The sequence below is a fragment of the Mugil cephalus genome, chromosome 13 (assembly GCF_022458985.1).
Source record: "Mugil cephalus isolate CIBA_MC_2020 chromosome 13, CIBA_Mcephalus_1.1, whole genome shotgun sequence".
NCBI classification, from domain to species: domain Eukaryota; kingdom Metazoa; phylum Chordata; class Actinopteri; order Mugiliformes; family Mugilidae; genus Mugil; species Mugil cephalus.
In genome coordinates, this window is record NC_061782.1 from 3,798,781 (window position 1) to 3,816,609 (window position 17,829).

Genomic DNA, 17,829 nt, shown 5'->3' on the forward strand with positions numbered 1-17,829 from the left:
TGTCCTGAGTATGTTTGCATGCCCATGGAGTCCATTCTAACGCTCTTTAATAATGTGTCAAACTGCAGTGATCTCGGGGGTGCAGCGTTCAAACCGGGGGGATCATTAGCAGTCAAACTAGGACTTAACCGCTGAGTCAAAATAATGATCTGGGAACGACCAGCACACACTCGACTCCTCTTTCTACCTCTTCCTCTCCTTTTCTTTTTATCTGAGGAGCTGGAGTCTTTGAAAAATGACCTGAGAGAGAACGGCAGACATAAAAGAAGAACGAAGATGGAGAGGAGGGAGGGTTGCGTCACAGGGGCAAACTCAAGGGGGCCACGGTATTCATGGGGAAGAGGCGCCTTTAAAGCTGGTGGTGTTTCACGGGAGTCCAGACAGGAGAGGAGAGAGGTGTGGAACGAAAGAGGGAGGAAGCAGAGGAGATGCTTCATTCGGTTCTTGAGATGGACGTGAGGTCAGGCATCCACTAAATGTTCACTTTATCCACTTTCTTTCATTCACCTGAGTCTTAAGACACAGCCACAGCGCAGCGTGTTATTTATAGGAAGATGAATACGTTGCGGTTATCATCTCTGGCAGTTAGAATAAAAATAAATGTCAATTTCCCGTTCTTTATCTCTGCTGCTCGACTGTAACAACAGCAGAGACTATTTCCAGGCACTGGAAGTTAAAGCTGGCAGGTGCACAGGTGTTTTATTTTTATCTGTATTGAAGCTCTGTCTGTTTAGGATTAAATAAACTGCTCTGCATCCTTGGAAATAGGTTACTGTTAATGAGTCCACTGTTAACGGTTATATGACCTACATGTCTGTGAGTTGTGATGCAGGCAGGATGTGTTTAGCCTAGCTTAGCATAAAGACAGACTAGCCCAGCTTTACTGAAATATTCAAAATCATTACTACTAGAATTTAAGGCATGAATGGGTTTATACCTCTGCAGGACTTGTGCGCACTGTGTCTTTTTTTTCAGGTTAAGTTTTGTTTCCACTTCCTGCTTCACTTTCAACAATGGAAACTACAACTTTCGCAGAAGACGAGTCGTACAAATGTTTGCATCTCCGAACCTCCTCAGTTAACCTTTCCTCCACGTGTTCCATCTTTGTTGATCCAAAACAATCAATTTGAAAAGATTGTTTGATTGCAAAGCAGCTGGAAATACAGCTCATTGATACAGAGAAACGTCGTAATGTATCGAGGATTGACGGTTCGGCTCGTGTTCACAGGGCGATCGAGACCAAGCATCCCAGACGAAGCTTTAACACAGCCTCAGCAGTGTAGGCGCCTCCAGCCCATTTTTAGGCACACACATCTAAATTTTATCCCAGCACCCCTAAAAATAAGAGTAACTGCAGCACGCACACACGTTAGGTTTGACTGAGCATCTCCTGTAAGTTACATAAACAAAAATCTATTTACTTTGTCACTCAGCACCAACACAGCACAGTCATTAGCAGCAGCCCTAACTTTTACTGCTGTTGCTATTGTTAAGTAAGAGTTTGCTAGCTGATGTTTTTTCTCTCTCTGACAAACTAACAATGCATGTTGTCAGTCAGCCAGTGTCCATAATTAAGACTGGAGCTGTCGTGATGTTTAAACTTTTGGGAGGCATATGTGTTCATGTTAAAGCAAATGTGTAAGACTAATACTGCCTGTAAGCTAGACATACATAGCAGCACCCCTAAAGCTCTGACCCTAGAATCACTTCTTGTGATTGGTCATCATTCGAAGGAAAAAATAGATTTCAGGAAATAATCACACTGAAAGTGGAGCATTAATCAGCATCAAGTGTGGGCATTTATTCTTCTTCTGTGGTTCATGTACCAGCGTTCTGCATATCAACAACATGTTCAGGCTGATTAAAGCATCTGGGCCAGAGGTGCCCAACATGTTGATGACATACAATATAGTCAGTACGTTTACGTGCACGTAAAAAAACAACAAATTATTGCCTTAATCCGACTTTTAGTGGACAATATAAGTGCATGTAAACACCGTACTCCAACTAATATCGGAGTTCTCCTTACCTAAGACACCCAGATAATGTGATTGGAAATCGATTTTCTCCAGCATGTATACGCCTGAATCACACTTTAACTAGACAACGCATGTGCGCATGTTCCACAAGAACAAAAACATCCAAGAAAGCCGGTTGCAGAAGAAGAAGAAGGTAAAGAGAGCCAGTAGAAGAACCACTGAAGGATAGCGCGATATCTTATCTGCACCAAAAGTAGCGCACACGTTACGTACGAGTTTAAAAAGCTGAACTATTATCCATCTGGTTGTTGTCTAGATGCCAGTCTGCTGCATGAATGACTCCGTAATAACCCACTAAAAAGACACATATCGCCACCTAGTGTGGAGGAGGAGGACATGTTCCCATCAGTTATTCTATTTTCTGCGTTTCATGTAAACTGGGATAAGGACCACATTTTGAGCATAACTGTATTACGTTGCGCATGTGCAACAAAACATGCTGCAGAACTCTAGTGAGCCAAGTAGTTATACAGTGGTTTGCAGAGCATATGCTGAGCCCGCACAGACCCTAATACCATAATACAACATAAAGCTGATGTGCACCTCCCCAGAAATGTAACCATGCACCGTGACGATGCAGACCACAACAGCTGTGATAGGTCAACTTTGTAGTAGGGTGTTTCTGCTTTATTATTCACATTTACTTTCAAAAAAGGGAAAAGAATGAGTGGGAGTGCTGGACCAGGAAAGTGTGTTTGAGCCTCACAAGGAGCAGTCACTGCCTTCCAACCCCAGCTGATTCCACTGACCATGAATGTGTTGGTTGAATTGCACCTTAAGGCAAAACATATCAATGTAGATCATTTTGACTTTGTTGGTTTGCAAACCACTTTTACAGTGACCCAGTGTGGGAACCCCTGATCTAGGTTGTGTGAAGAAAATAACAATTATAAATAAAGGTGTCCTACTAAATCTACAGCAAGTTTTATTCACCGCCTGTTGGGTGACAGCAGGTCAATGCAGAGCTGCATTAATGCAACACCATTGTTTAATGAAGTCCCGTTAGTAACTGCAGTGTGAGCCACCGTTTGCCACCGTCCACTCATCACACAGTGAAGGAATTTCTGGAACTTCAGCAAAAGCCATAAGCTGAAGCTGCATTGTTCCAGCAGAAAGCTGTTCCATATACTACGCTGTGTACTACTAGTTTGTCCTTGTGCCAGAACACAGTGCCAGCACCCACAATCTCAAGGAGCCGGGACTAACTCATAGAAATGGACTGCAGACATCTTTAATGTAATTAATTAAAGTCGTGCCTTTCTTAGCATGACAAGGCAAAACATTCTCTGTGAAAAAAAGAAGAAAAGGGTCTCTTCTCCAGGTTTGATGCATCAATGGCTGAGCAGATTCTCTGGAAGCTTGACCAGGAAATCAGGAGACAGAAAAACTCAGCCACAACATTATGACCACTGACAGCAAAGGTGAATAACTTTAACCATTTTGTGATAAGTGTTCTGCTGGGAAACTTTTAGACCTGACATTCATTCATGTGGATGTTACTTAGACATGTAGCACCCACCTAGATCAGACCAGGCCCCCCCACCCCATAGAAATGACACCCTTTGATAGCAGCAGAATGGTCGAATTAAATCCAAATGAGCTGTTACCAGACCGTTGTTACCATTGTTAATTCACTTTCAAAATATGAGTCCAAGAGGCCAAAAGTTTGAACTATTTCTTCTTCTAACACCACAGATTGTAAACCCTCGTCTTAGTTTGTGTGAGTGAGGATGAGATAATTTATTGAACTGCTCAGGTAGCTTCCCGTTGGAACTCACCAATCCATTAGCAAGCTCAATTAAGAGGCTCTGCGGCTTAATTAAAACGGTCGGTTGCTTTGGTTTGGTTTGAATATTGAGTTCAGCACGAGGCTTCATTGTGATCGGAACAGAAACACACATTCACTTTGTGTTGTCTTGAAACTACAAAAACTGCCTCTTGCTGTAGAGTCACCCACATGCTACTTTTGTTGTTGTTTAATTTAACTAATTGAACTCAGCACTATATTCATTCACAGAAAATAAATAACAAATAAATATCTGGAGTCTGATAATTAAAACTTATTTTAAATGAATAAATATCTCATCTCATCTTCCGTACTGCTTAATCCTGCACTAGGGTCCCAGCTGGCATTGGGCGAGAATGAATAAATATGAAATTGATAAATTATTTATATTTAAATCTAAGCTATTAAGAAAACTAGAGTCTCAAAGTTTTACTTGCAGCAAGGAGTCGATACATGCACTACAGTACGTAGAGAACCGACTGACAATAGTGAGGTCGTATTCTCTCTTATACAATAGATCCTGTCCTAGACACAGATACGTGAAGACAGCCTTGATAGAGAGACGCCAGCTATTCATAATACAGGAGATGGAGACTGGGTGCCTCTGTGTCTTATCTGTGGGACCTTTTCCTTTCTTTTGGTGAAGAGGATAAGAGAGAATATCTTGTATGACAGTTTAACTTCTATTCTCCAACATTTCGCTCTTGTTTAAACTGAAAAGGAAAATACATACATAAAAAAATTACAAAAATCACAAAACATAAACTTCTCTGTGTTCATTCTAAGTAACATCAACACTTCATTATGTGCATCATGTGTACTTCACTCCAGTTTTGACCCTACATCCTCATATGGGGACATTAGGTTTTAGGTTTGTTGCAGCTTCTTATTCTGCTTCATTTAGACCTGTTGTCTTTATCAGGAGACACTTTTGTCTGTGATGAACTGGCAGTGAAGGGTCAATATACTTGTTTATTTATTCCTATTAACTTTTGTAGTTTGATATGACATGAACATTGAACAAATTCACAAGCACACGTTTGAGGACGTTGGGATTTCATCATTTTAAATTGGGCTTCTGCATTAACCTCCTGAGACCCCTCGTCCTCATATGTTCTTAAGTTTTTTGTCTTATTGCAGCTTATTCTGCTTCATTTCAACCCGTTTTCCTCTGTAGTGGCCACTTTAGTCTGCCATCTGGTGGTAGCAAAGGGTCAATACACTAGTTGGTAAAAACATGACAGTGGATTCATTCTGCAGACGATCACAGGACAAAAGCGGACGAGGAACAAAACCCCATCAAATTCTACGGTTAAAACTTGTTCATTTATGCTTATTAACGTTTCTAGTTTGATACGACTCGCAAATTTAACAAATTTTATGAATAGCAACGAGCTGCAACGTCACTAATTAGCAAGTACTCATTTGAGGACGTTGGGACTTACAGTAATTATTCACAATTCTGTTTTTCTCAGCAATGTTCAAGTATTAAATAAATAAACAGTTTTATATTTTGTTACACAATAGTGACTTTATTATAATATAAATAATGAAATAATCCCAGTGTCCACATATGAGGACATTGTGTTTTTCAAAACTACTACTTCCTGTTGAAAGATGATGCTTAGTTTTTATACTTTATGTCCTACTGATCCCAAATACCTTGGAGAAATTAAAAATGCATAGCAAATAAAAGCTCGGATCTCGGAAGGTTAAAGTACAGCGTCCTAAGACAGGGATCTCTTCAACAATCATTGTAATGTTGGTCCCAATCCAGCGCTGTATGAGTTGTCTGATGCACGGGATGCAGCAGCATCTGCAGATCTGCCAAGTCAGAGCTGCGGCCACTGAAACAGAAACTATACGAGAGAAGATATTTTCCCGCTAAACCTGCCAAACTGTAACTCTAAGAAATTCTTAAATGGATCATCTGTCCCTGCCTTCTCAGCCAATTCTTCAGACAGAGCCGTCAGTCCCTCCAAGGCTCTGGTGATGCTTCCATCCGGAGCTATGTTGTTAGGAGCTAATTGTTCGGCTATGCCTCTCATGCCATCGCTCGTGATGTGATTTATAAATCTCTGCTGGTTATAATACAAGTACTAAATCCAATCAACATTTCTGTTTATTGTGGACCACCAGAAAAGGAATGACTCAAACCCAGCTGTCAGTTGCCTTAAACGCATCAGGAACAACTCTTGGTTCCCCGGTAGCATCAACGTACAGTGTCTGTTGTGACCATCTGTAGTGAGTTTCAGTTTGCAGAATGTTCAATTCTATTATGCTTTACATTTGCTTACGTCGTAGCTACCGCTTCGTTTCTGTTCATCAGCTCTGGCAGGATTCAATTCGTTTTACTAGAAGCAGACATCATTTAATTAGTCTGTCAATGGCAGACTGACAGCTCCCCATTACTAATACATCAACATTAACCTTCTCACACCTGAATGGACAAACAGTCCAATCAGTGGGCGCTCACTGGTCTGTTCTTACATTTATTGAACAAGGCAGCCATATACACTGATCTGACATAAGATTACAACCACCTTCCTAATATTGTGTAGTTCTACCTTGTGCCTCCAAAACAGTCTACGGTGGATCATCCCACAGACATTTGATCAGTTTGGGATCTAGTGAATTTGGAGGCCTGGTCAACAGCTTGTGCTCATGCTTTTTTAAGTTGTTCCTAAGTGTTTTTGTTTTTGTCAGGCTGCATCGTGCTGGGGATGTCAGGAGAACACTGAATTGTCTCAAGATGATCAATGATATTTACTTCTCCTGTCAGTGGTCATAATATTGCGGCTGATTGGTGTAAACCTCCAGAATCACTCCCCAGTAAAACACCTTGTAGTTGAGACAAACAGTTTTGGATATTTTTTGATTTTGTTTTATGATTTTTCATGTTATGCACTCAACTATTTCTCTCCTTCTGCATCGTTGCTAGAGCTCAGTGTGATGTCTGGGTGCAGTGATCCAGTGCTGCTTACTGATTTGGTTTTGTTCTGTTGCTTTGTCATGAGTGAGTGGCTGGAGGCTGTTTGGGTGAGCGATGAGGAGCATCGTCTGAATGGGCTTCAGGGTGGCCTGACTCGGAAAATACAATCGCACACAAACACACACACAGTGAAACACACAAGATACAGATGTCTCATACTTGAACACAAAAACTCTTCTCATCGTCCACCTCCCCTCCTCCTCCTCCTCATCCTCCTCCTCGTTGCCAGTCTTTTATCTCACTCTCTCTCCTTGTCTCATTTCTTTTTCGGTCCGCTTCTGGCTGTGTGCAAATTCATTCACTGTGAAAATGGAAGGCAGCCCCGCGCCGCACAGTTTCGTTTGGTCTGATATTCAGTTAGCCACGCTGTCTCTGCCTGCACGCTCTGCTCCACAGTTCAGATGAAATTAAAAATGTCTAATCGCGCATGCAAACTGACACTCAAGTAATTCATTTCAGAGTCAGCGTCTCTGAGGTTTCCTGGGCGTCGATGGCCCCTCAGGGTGGATGTCACCCGTGGGCTTGCAGATCACGTCTGGTTCGATTTTGCAGAATTTGTGTATTGTGATTAGCAAGGGGGAAAAAAAAATGTGCTGCTGCAGCCGTCACTGTTGGAGTTGCAGACGACGATTTGTCTTTAAATGTCTGTCAAACTTCATTTCATGACACAAGAGATTATATTTTTGGAAACCAGGCACTTAGTGAATACTGTTGTGCACAGCGGGACATAACTAATCCAATTTCCTCTTTCCTCTCTGCAGATGCGTAGCACTCGCGGCGTGTCAGTTTGGCCTGTCGGATTTGTGGGTGGCAGAGCGTACGAGCGCCCCTTGGTGTCTGAGGGTAAAGTCGTGGGCTGGTACACCGGCTGGAGACCGGACCGACCCTTCGCCACCGACATGGCAGGTAGGAGGCAGATCTACTGGAAAACTAATTACTAACACACAGACCAAAAGCACCTACAGATTGTGCTGCAAATATTTTATTTATAGATTTTCTGTTAAGAACAGAAATACAGCTACAAAAATAACCTCATAGAAAATATGAGTTAGTGTTCAATACCAGTCGTGTCCACACTATCAACCTAACTGAGTCATACCTGTCTAGTAGTTACTCAGGTCAAAGTTGACAGATATAACAAGAAGAGTTGTCGCATTTTGTCAAAGGCTGCAGAAGTTAAAGAAGTACTGTGTCGAACCCTCTCCAGATGCAATAAATCAGTCACTTCTGCCAGCCAGGTTTCAAAAGAAGGGACGTCCTCATTTTTCCAAAGGGTTAAAATGTTCCCTTTTCCAATGACCATAGAATATCTTTAGTTGGGGGGTGGGTTGTAGGTGAAAGACCTTGGGATCCGCCCAGTGGTGTAATAACACAGTCATGTATTTTAGAGAACTATCTGAAGATATCTGTCCAGATATATAGTTTCAGACAGGACCAGAAAATCAGTCCCTAAGTGCCTTCTGCTGACTTACATTTGGGGCAGATTGGAGACACCTCCTACAAATAGTTTTAATAGCCACCTTGTGTCCCTGTTTTTTGTGTTTGAAGACGTTTTGATTCATAACAGATGGTTCCATTTGAAAAGCTTCAGAATTTACCAGACAAATAAGGTTCCATCAAAGGCACAACGGGAGACCGAGCAAACCAATGGGCTTGAAACTTGAGGCTCTCATCAAACTACGTCTCATTCAGTTTAATGAGAAAGCGTGTCCAAACTTTTGACTGGTAGTGTGTGGTGATGTCGGCTGTCCTGCCGGTGGCTCGTTAAGGTGGAACAAGCAGATAACTTCTTTAGACAGAAGCGAGACCAGAAAGTTCCGCATGTTTACCACCTGACATGTTCGGTGCTCGCTGGTTATGTTGCTGAATTTCTGCAAATGATTCGCTGTCAGTTTGAAAGCTGACTGTGTTTAACTAGTCTTGATTGCTCTGGTTCTTATGTAATGAGACATCATTTCAGATGGATACTCATTTCCTGAAAGTCTGTTTATGCACTCCAAAAAAAAAAGGAAGAAAGAAAAAATAACACATGGGAAGCAGAGCAGGGGCGTCTTTGCAAAGCTAGCAGTTAGCCATTGCTTCTGGCCTGGTGGGGCCAGACTCAATTGTCATCAGAAATAGGGGTTAAACGACGCATAAAAACGCAGTAGAAAGTAATGCTTTGCAACAATGAAATCTATATTCTTGATCTGAATACATATTGTAGCAAAGGAACAAAGGAAAGTTTATTAGAGCTCGAACATGGGCTACTGTCGGATGAAGTCAACCATAAACACCTTCAGTCTGACACTTCTAATATGCAACTTCTAATATGCAAACTTTCAACTCTCAATGGGACATTCACTGAAATCATGGAGGAAAAAAACACGCTCCACAACCACAGCAACAATGTCAACTAATAGAAAACAACAAAACTGAACATAAACACATGAGCTTATTAATACTGTGTGCTGCAGATATGCATAATGTATACAAAATGTGGTACATCTCTGAAGCCTTCTCTGGGTACTTCAGCTAAACTGACACTAGGATTCTAGGGATATTGGGAATTCCATCTTGGGAATTTGTTTATAGTCATGGCTAACTGCACACTATTTAGGACCCAATGACCCACCACTAGAGAAGCTGGAGTACATGTATGCGAATGTGGGTTGAAGTCCAATTAGAGTCAAATACTTGAATAATATTCGTCCAGCAGGTAGCACCAACCAGCGCTGACTGTCATTTGTTCAACTCAGCTCAGTCTTTCTTATTTCTAAAAATTGATACTGGTCACATTTCATACATTTGCTGCTGTACTTGTGTTTTAGTGTGTAGAACAGGAAATTGGATATTACAGCTAAATGTGTGAACCATTAAAGCTGGTCTTTTCATTTGTCAGATACTGTTGGTGAAATAAATGCACCACAAAAAGCAACGATTAGAAAACAGCCTTGAATATGAAATTTAGCTGTTTTAAGTTCTCAGTGCTCAGTTGATGAGATGAATTAATCGGGTCAATAATTACAGAAAAGACAAAGTTAGTTTTGGTCTTCTGACTTTTATGATAAAAGGGAAGAAAACAAAAAAACCCTCCGTTTTCTGCAGAGATCTGACAGCTTTTCAGCCAAGCTCCTGTTTCTTTATGGATTAATTTACCATAAAATGAGATCCGATCTTTCCAATCTAATGTTCTGACTGTTACACCTCCACACAGGAGCTGCCGTGCTACTTTGCCTGATTGTTTATTCCTGGGATAAATCACCACGTAGTGTTGCAGAGGCTTGTTGAGTAAATCGGTGCTGAAAAGTGACAGACTGGATGGATTCTGCATTTAAGGAACACGGTGGGGTGAAAATGAGTTTGAGGCGCAGAGAAAGTCTCCACGTTATGTGTTTTGAATGCAGCCTGTTCTTCCAGGAAGACTCGGGAGGTTCGTCGAGTTAACTTTGTTCTGCTGCCTTTTATCAGCCTATAAATAATTTTATGTGATGAATTTAATTTTGGTTCAAACCTTGCGTTGATGGTTTCATTTTCTCTGGTACAGCTTTGTTTGCTCTTTTGAGGCAGATTTCATAATACTGTAGCTTTCATTTATCCTGTATATATTAAAATCTCTATGTTCCTATGGTTAATCATATGTAGGCATTTTTCAAATTTCATATATTTCCATCTAATTCATTTTAGGCACAGATTCAGACAATATCTGATAAATCTTGATAAAGAACTTATTGCCTCAAAAAGAAAAAAAGTTAAATATAGTTAAAAAAAATCCACAGTGTGTGAGTGGACCATATGCTATTTACTTCTACAGCTGTGATGGCATCCATCTTTTATACAGTCTATAGCTTGAACCCACAGGCTGTGGCCTTGCAGAGTTCCTCATGAGTATTGTGGGGTTTCAACAGGTAAAAATGAACTTAAATTAAAAAGCCAGACTTGATATTTACTGAAATCTGCAGATAAGATGCGTTTTAATAACATAGCAAAACACAAAGATGCCTTTAATGCACTATTAACCTAAATCTAATCAAATCTCCAGTGTTGTGACCAGACTTTTCTCTTTTATTTTGCAATTTTTAAACTTTTTTTTTTAAACTTTTTTTCCCCAATCTTTAACATTTCCCGTTCATTTTTTCTTTTTTACTACACCATTAAAACAAAATCTAAAAATCAAAGTCTAACTACACACTCAATGCATGTGGGTGTGTTGTGGAGATCTGAGCGCGTCTTTATGGCGACGAAGACGTCTCCATCAGTCTGTTTATGTAGCTGCTGTGTGAAAATCCAATCAGAGCAGTGAGCGACGCTGCCCTCTGAGAGAAAATAATTCATCACGCTGACCAAACAATACCACCGCATCGACACCTCTCGTTATCCCACGTGCGCTGGGTTTAGAGTCTGCGTGGATGGGACGGGATTTCCTGGCGGAGAATGATGAATTTAGAGAAGCAGATAGAACAAACAAATGCTGATTGCATGCTTGTATCACTCGAAACGCAGTGACACAAATGCACAGATCTGCCCTTGGGATTATTTTTTAATTAAAGCCTGATAACGAGGTTGAGCCTCTCTGTCTGACTCCTCCACTTCTCCTGCTCTACCACGATCAAGACTCCATCTGTCCTCCTTCGAATCAGCCCCATTCCTCCTGATCTCCCTCTCCGTCTCTCTCATGCACACCCTGTAATTATTGGCCTTACTTTTACACAGCGCCACATAATTACACTGTCAGTTTGCAACACTAAGATTTACTGCCGCCGCTGTATTACGAAGAATTCTTTTGTTTTATATTCAGGGCAACAATGGCTGCACAGAATAAACGGCCCAAACTTTATTCAGTCTTAAATTATTATTCATGGGATTTACAATGGGGTGTCTGCAGAGCGTGGAGAGAGTGCCAGTACGTGTCCTAATAGCATTGTGTTATACAGCGCTGTATTGTTAGCAGATCACTAAAGCCTCCCATCCACTGCTCTGTCTCATTTAGTCAGACACAATGGAGCCCGGACAATGACGGTGTAGAGTACTATTCACCTCAGAGTGCGAGTGTGTCCGTGACTGTGCACACACAAAAATTACATCGAACATCTACTGGAAAGACACACAGGCACGCACCTGCCAACACTCGAATCAAGATGAGTGGACAGTATTTATTCTGGGGTAGTAATATGGAGATTATATAATATATCTATATCAATATATATGATTAAAATTTTTAATTAGATTAATCACAGGATTGCTGTGGATTATTTTCGATTAATCGCGATTAAATACCATTAGTTTTTAATCTATATTAACCTTGTTTTATTTTGCATGAGCAAACAGACTCAAGACAGAACTTGAAACAACTTAACAACTTTTTGTCTTTTGTTTTTAAAGCAACATTTCTCCACATTAATGTGCCCTATTCCTCCTCTTCCAGCCACTTCTAAGACAAACTAACTTGTTGACATTGTCCAACGGGAGGACAGCTGACCGCTTCTTATTCATAACGTTTCCTGCAACTGAGAACGGTGTCTCACACCGAACAGTGGACATATATTTACAAGCAAGTGTAGCCAAAATGCTAGCAGAATCCCCGACTAACGTATACTTGCTGTTAATGTGCTGTTTTAAGTTGGAAGTGCTTCGGTGAAAAGAAAACTTCCTGCAGAATATGATAATATTTTATGTCAATACACTGTCGCATCTTTTTTTTTTGTCCTCAAATTTCCCATGGAGACGACCAACGTGCTGTTTAGCATCTTCCGGTTCTGCTGCAGAAAATGATTATGCCTTATAATCAGATTGACCATGACGATGGATTAATCTGTGTTAACGCGTTTCATTTTGACAGCCCTGATATGTATATATACACATGCAAATTTACAATCCATCCGCAGAGAACTGCAAATTAGTGTATGTATGCGCACAGAGTGAACGCTAAGACAAAAAGGTACAATACAACACGGAGACGACTGTGCATCCCCTGAAGTGGCACTCGTGTCTTGGGAGCGTTTTTTGAGACCGGGACATGAAAGAGTTTAACCTGCAGTAACCCCGGTGTTTACAGCCGGGCCGCTGAGATGATGAGATGAAGGAGAGCAGAGAAGAGCAGTTGAAGACCTTTCTCTTGCTCTGAAGGACAGAACCGAACAGAAAAACACTCAACACAAACTATTAAGCGGAGAGAAGACAAAGGTCGCTGTGCACACGTCCGTGCATTTTGCAGGTTTGTGCAGACGCTGCAGAAACTTAGGTCAAGGTTTAGGTCAACTGTCTGAAACAAGGCGGTGATTCCCCCACCATTATATCATCATCAACAGTTGAAGGAGAAAAAATTGGAGGAGCAAGAGAAAACCTTTCTCCTCCTAAAGTCGAAGAGAGTTCACCTGAACAGAAACACACTCTGAGTCCTTGCATGTGTTTCTACATTTCCTGTGTTTGTTCAGACTCTGCATTTATCTGTGGAAACAAAGTGAGTTTTGTCTGATTCTAGGTCGTCGCTCAGTGTCTCGGAGTCACCGTTAACATTCTTATCTTTTTCTTTTCTTCAAAGAACTCAACAAAGACTCTGTACAGCAGATATTGATGGCTGGCGTGGGAACGCTGCTTTCCAATTCTTTTGCAAGTTTGTTTCTGCACATATAGAACTAGAAAAGATAGATGTCCATTAACCCTTTGATCCAAGTGTACGTAACCAACCATTCGCAGATAAAAAAACTATATGTCCAATATATTTCCAGTTGCATGTATGCAACACTGCATGAATCCATCGTGATGAACCATGACAGGTAATTTATTTTTTGGGGTCTTTCTGGGTGGAGTTTGCATGTTCTCACTCATGTGTCATTAGTATTTATCTGCCTGTGTACATTTAGGGTGCAAATTAACATAGAATCATAATAATACAATGATACAATATCCATGTTGGGTAAGTCAGTGTTGTCTGTCTCTCTGTGTCAGCTCTGAGATAGACTGGAGACCTGTCCAGGGTGAGGATACAGCTAAATATTAATGGACTACTCAGAAAATAATCAACAGATGTAACAGAAGAGAAGAAGCTGAAAAACTTTGTTTCCAAAAGTAAGAGTTGAACCAGTTGAACCAGTGAATGACAGTGAACCACATTCAGCTGCGCTTATATAATTCTGCCTCAGCAGCTTTTGGACAATAATACCCGAATTGAGAAGTCTGGCTTAGGAGCTTAATAAGACGCTGGTTCCTCCTTTACAAACGGAGACAAGCTGAGCTCCTAAAACAACAAAACAAAACAAAACAAAAAAAAGCTCACACAGTACTTTTGGACTCACAGGTGTCGAGGCGTGCAAAAATAAAAACTCACACTTCACTTGTTGAGAACTTGGCCCGTACAGTGATTAACTACAGGCAAATATTTTCCTCCAAACATTTTGCAGATGGGCCCTACTTGCTTCTCGCAGCCATGTAGGTCAGGCGGAGTGGGTCAGGTGTAAAGTGGGACAAAGTTAGTGCGAGAGTCTGGACAATAGCCTCTTGGGCAAACATGGCTCAGATAAGCAGTGATCTCCATATCACAGCAGCTGCCTGCAGGTTAGGGCGATGCTATCTTGTAATTGCTCTCATATCTATCTGCTCCACCTGAGCGGCATTTATCTTCGTGATTACCCTGCAGCATCGCACACAGAGCAGTAATAAGCCTGACAGCAACATAACCCAACAGCTGTATAGGCGCTGTGTCAGTTTCTCTGTGCGGGCCGGATGAGTTACGGTGCGGGAGTGAGGATGTTCGAGTATGAAAGGCTTTTTTATGTTGAATGTAAATACAGCGGTTGTCTAAAACGTCACATCTACCGGCTGTAAATCTATAATCATTACTTGCGTCTGAGTGTGTTTATGTGTCGGCTGAAAAGAAAGAAACTGCAGCAGTAGAGAGATAATGAGGCAAACCAATACACATGTCTATAGCCTCTCCCTCTGGGTGACCCACACTGACATTAACTGTCCTCAGAGGACTGCTGGCGAGGTGTCTTTACCTCAGGAAAGCTGCAGTCTGGAAAATTGTTGATCAGCCAAGGAGGACCAGAGAGGAGGAAAACAGAGCAGGCGAGGACGCTGAATTACTGAGGGTAAATTCCCCCACTAATGCGCTGATTGCCAAAGCATGCCGCCCACTAACGATTTGCATAAATAAAAATTCTGTAATTATGCCGGGACCGTGTGCATGGACGATCGCAGCAGCGTCTCCAGATATTCTCCTGTCACAACCAGAAAGTACAATACTCGGAGAATGGGACGACTGCGCCTACGTTTTCACTCATTCGTTCTAAATCTCACCATGTTGGGGATTTTAGTGTGTTTCTACATTAATTTCATTTTCTGACTCAGACTGAGTATTTTCCTTAACTTATACTTTATAAGCATCAAGTCAAAAGGCTTCTGTCATTAATACATCAATTTAAAGTCCATCCCTTCCAGACTGAAGTACTGAATGAAAGCAGCTGGATGGATGGATTGCATCTTTCTGCAGGTTAAACAGTATTTGTCTCCACACATAAACTGAATTTCCATGCAGGCAACTTACTAGTCTGGTGATGCTCCACTTGGATTTTATTACTGGGTGTGTTTCAACCAATAAAGAGAAAAAATACCTCTGCATGCAATTGGACAGTCCTCCAGCCGATCACAGCCATTTGGTTGTAAACAAATTCAACTTTCTTCCGTCCAAACTATTTGATTGGCCGACAGAGCGACTCCAGACCAACTTATCGCTGCAAAGTTTATTGGCATTTAAAGTCAGGCTGGCTGGCTTCTAGGCCTGTGTTTCAAATGAAAAGCCCAACATATCCCCACACATATGGCTCAGGAAAGATGTAACTGATGTTTGCAGTGATACACGTGCAACAGGTGGAGGACGAACGACGAGCAACAAAAGCTAAACTAAAGCTCACACGTAGAATCTAATGGTGTTTATATTACACAGGATAAGATGTTACAATCCGTTTGAACCACAGAGACATTAGCTTAGATCTTTTTACTGCTATTCACCAAAATACAAGTAAAACAAGTACAACATAGAGCTGATGCAAGATATGAGAGACTGAAAAGAGCAGAAAAGGAATAAAACACTTTATGGTGGTGAAAGTATTAGCATTCTGAGAGAAGCAGATGACTATAAACCATGAAGACTGGACAGGTTGATGAAACCAGGGCCACTATGGGAAGTAATGCAGCTCAACAGGTTGAAAATACACAACTCCAGACCAGAGCCACCCACAAGGAGATTGGTGACACACACAGCTAATAGCATGCTAAACAGTAGCAGCACACAATGCACGAGTAGTAAGAGACCGGCAGGACTAAATAATAAAAAAAAAAAGACTCAGAGAAAGGCAGAGTCTCGAAAAATGCTACAAAACTACAAAAACAAGACAAGATCATGAGAAACATGAGGAACTGAACTGTAGGGCTGTGTATACCTGTGGTCAGAGCAGTTAATGAGGCACAGATTAAATTAATGAGGGTGGAGCACACAAGGAGAAACCAATCCACCAATCAAATAAAAACAGGAAGCACAAAGAAAAAACAGGATCACGGTCAAAACTATGACAATAGCAACATAACTAATGACTGGTGATCTGGGAACCACACGTCATCCTGCAGTTTGAAATAATCTATATGGTGCTCTGAGGTATTTAAGATACGCTGGAGTTTTTTTTTAGCTTCAGTGACAGACTGCTTCACCCTCGCTGTGTGAAGGAACGATACAGAAGGTCTTAACTTCCTGCTTCACAACGAACATTATTAAAATGTGCAATATAATCACATTATCTCAAGGCTTCAACACTCTCACCATTCACTACTTACTCTGTACTGTGCAACTCTGGGCAATATCCAACCATCATTATCTGTGCAATTTGATACTTTTTGTGCCAATACTTCTACTTTATCTCATTATTTATCTTTCATACGGTTTCACTCTTTACTCTCGTTATTTTTCTGCTCCTGTGCATTCTGTTACAAACTGTAATTTCCCCATTACGGGACAAATAAAGTTTTTTCTAATTCTAATGTGAGGAGGTGGATTTTCATTTTCATTTTAATTATTGTGGATCTCTCGGCCTCAGGGTCAGACAACACACCAGACGTGTTGACGACACACGTGTTGATGAGCACGAGGTTAAGAAGCAGAAGCAGCAGGATCCATCACGTACAGCTCTCCTGTTGAGTTTGTTGCCTTTGATTTGTTATTACGAAGCGACCCCGTGGGTAATTCCAGCTAATCTCACAGTGTGGATTACTTTTCAACCTTCAAACATGTTCGTGGCCGCAGGGCGGCTCGTATACAGTCTTTTGCTTATGTAATTGCGCGGCGTCCGACGGTTGGTTTACGGCCCCGGTTGCCGAGCGTCTGTAATCACGCTGATACGATCTGGTTGCAGGCCGTCATTAATCCTCACCTCTGCTACAGCACCAGGGCTTCACGAGCATTTTGACTTCCCTCTGACATTCTCGTGCTTTCCTTCTCATCTATACCACAATTATCTCCGAGCCCCCGAGGTGAATGCGTTTCATATCAGCCACATCACGGTCATTAGGTACGCTCATGAACGCTGTCATTTTCTGCTGTGATCATAACACAATCATGATGCGCTTTCAACCCTCCCTCACCCTCTCTCTGTCCTCCCTCCGTCCCCCCCCCCAAACAGGTTTTGCGGTGAACCTCCAGGTGATCCTGGCGAACCCGCGGGCGCAGTTCAAGCGCCGGGGCTCTCAGCCGGGGATGCAGGAGTCCGACTTCCTCAAGCAGATCACCAAGGTCAGCGACTTGGAGCCCAAAGCCAACAACTGCACACGGGTGAGTGGCCTGGCACCTCCGTCGCCATGGCAACAGACTGAAAACACTTCTCATCAGACCTCGTTTGACCTTATTTGTTGTTGCTGAAGTTCAGGTTCAGGTTTATCAAGCTGGGCTGCCACTTCACTTAGAGATATTTACACCCATCAGGCATAACATTATGACCACCTTACTAATATTGTGTAGGTGTCCCTTGCTCCTCAGTTGTGACTCA

The 17,829-nt window shown here is 41.7% G+C and overlaps 1 protein-coding gene across 1 annotated transcript in view; it reads left to right on the plus strand.

Moving 5' to 3' along the window:
* Positions 1-17,829, plus strand: part of b3gat2 (beta-1,3-glucuronyltransferase 2 (glucuronosyltransferase S)) — a 48,770-nt gene that overhangs the window by 18,522 nt on the left and 12,419 nt on the right. The window contains exons 2-3 of the mRNA XM_047602945.1: positions 7,579-7,723; positions 17,467-17,615. Coding sequence (XP_047458901.1) covers positions 7,579-7,723; positions 17,467-17,615 — 294 coding nt within the window. The remainder of the gene's footprint in view (positions 1-7,578; positions 7,724-17,466; positions 17,616-17,829) is intronic.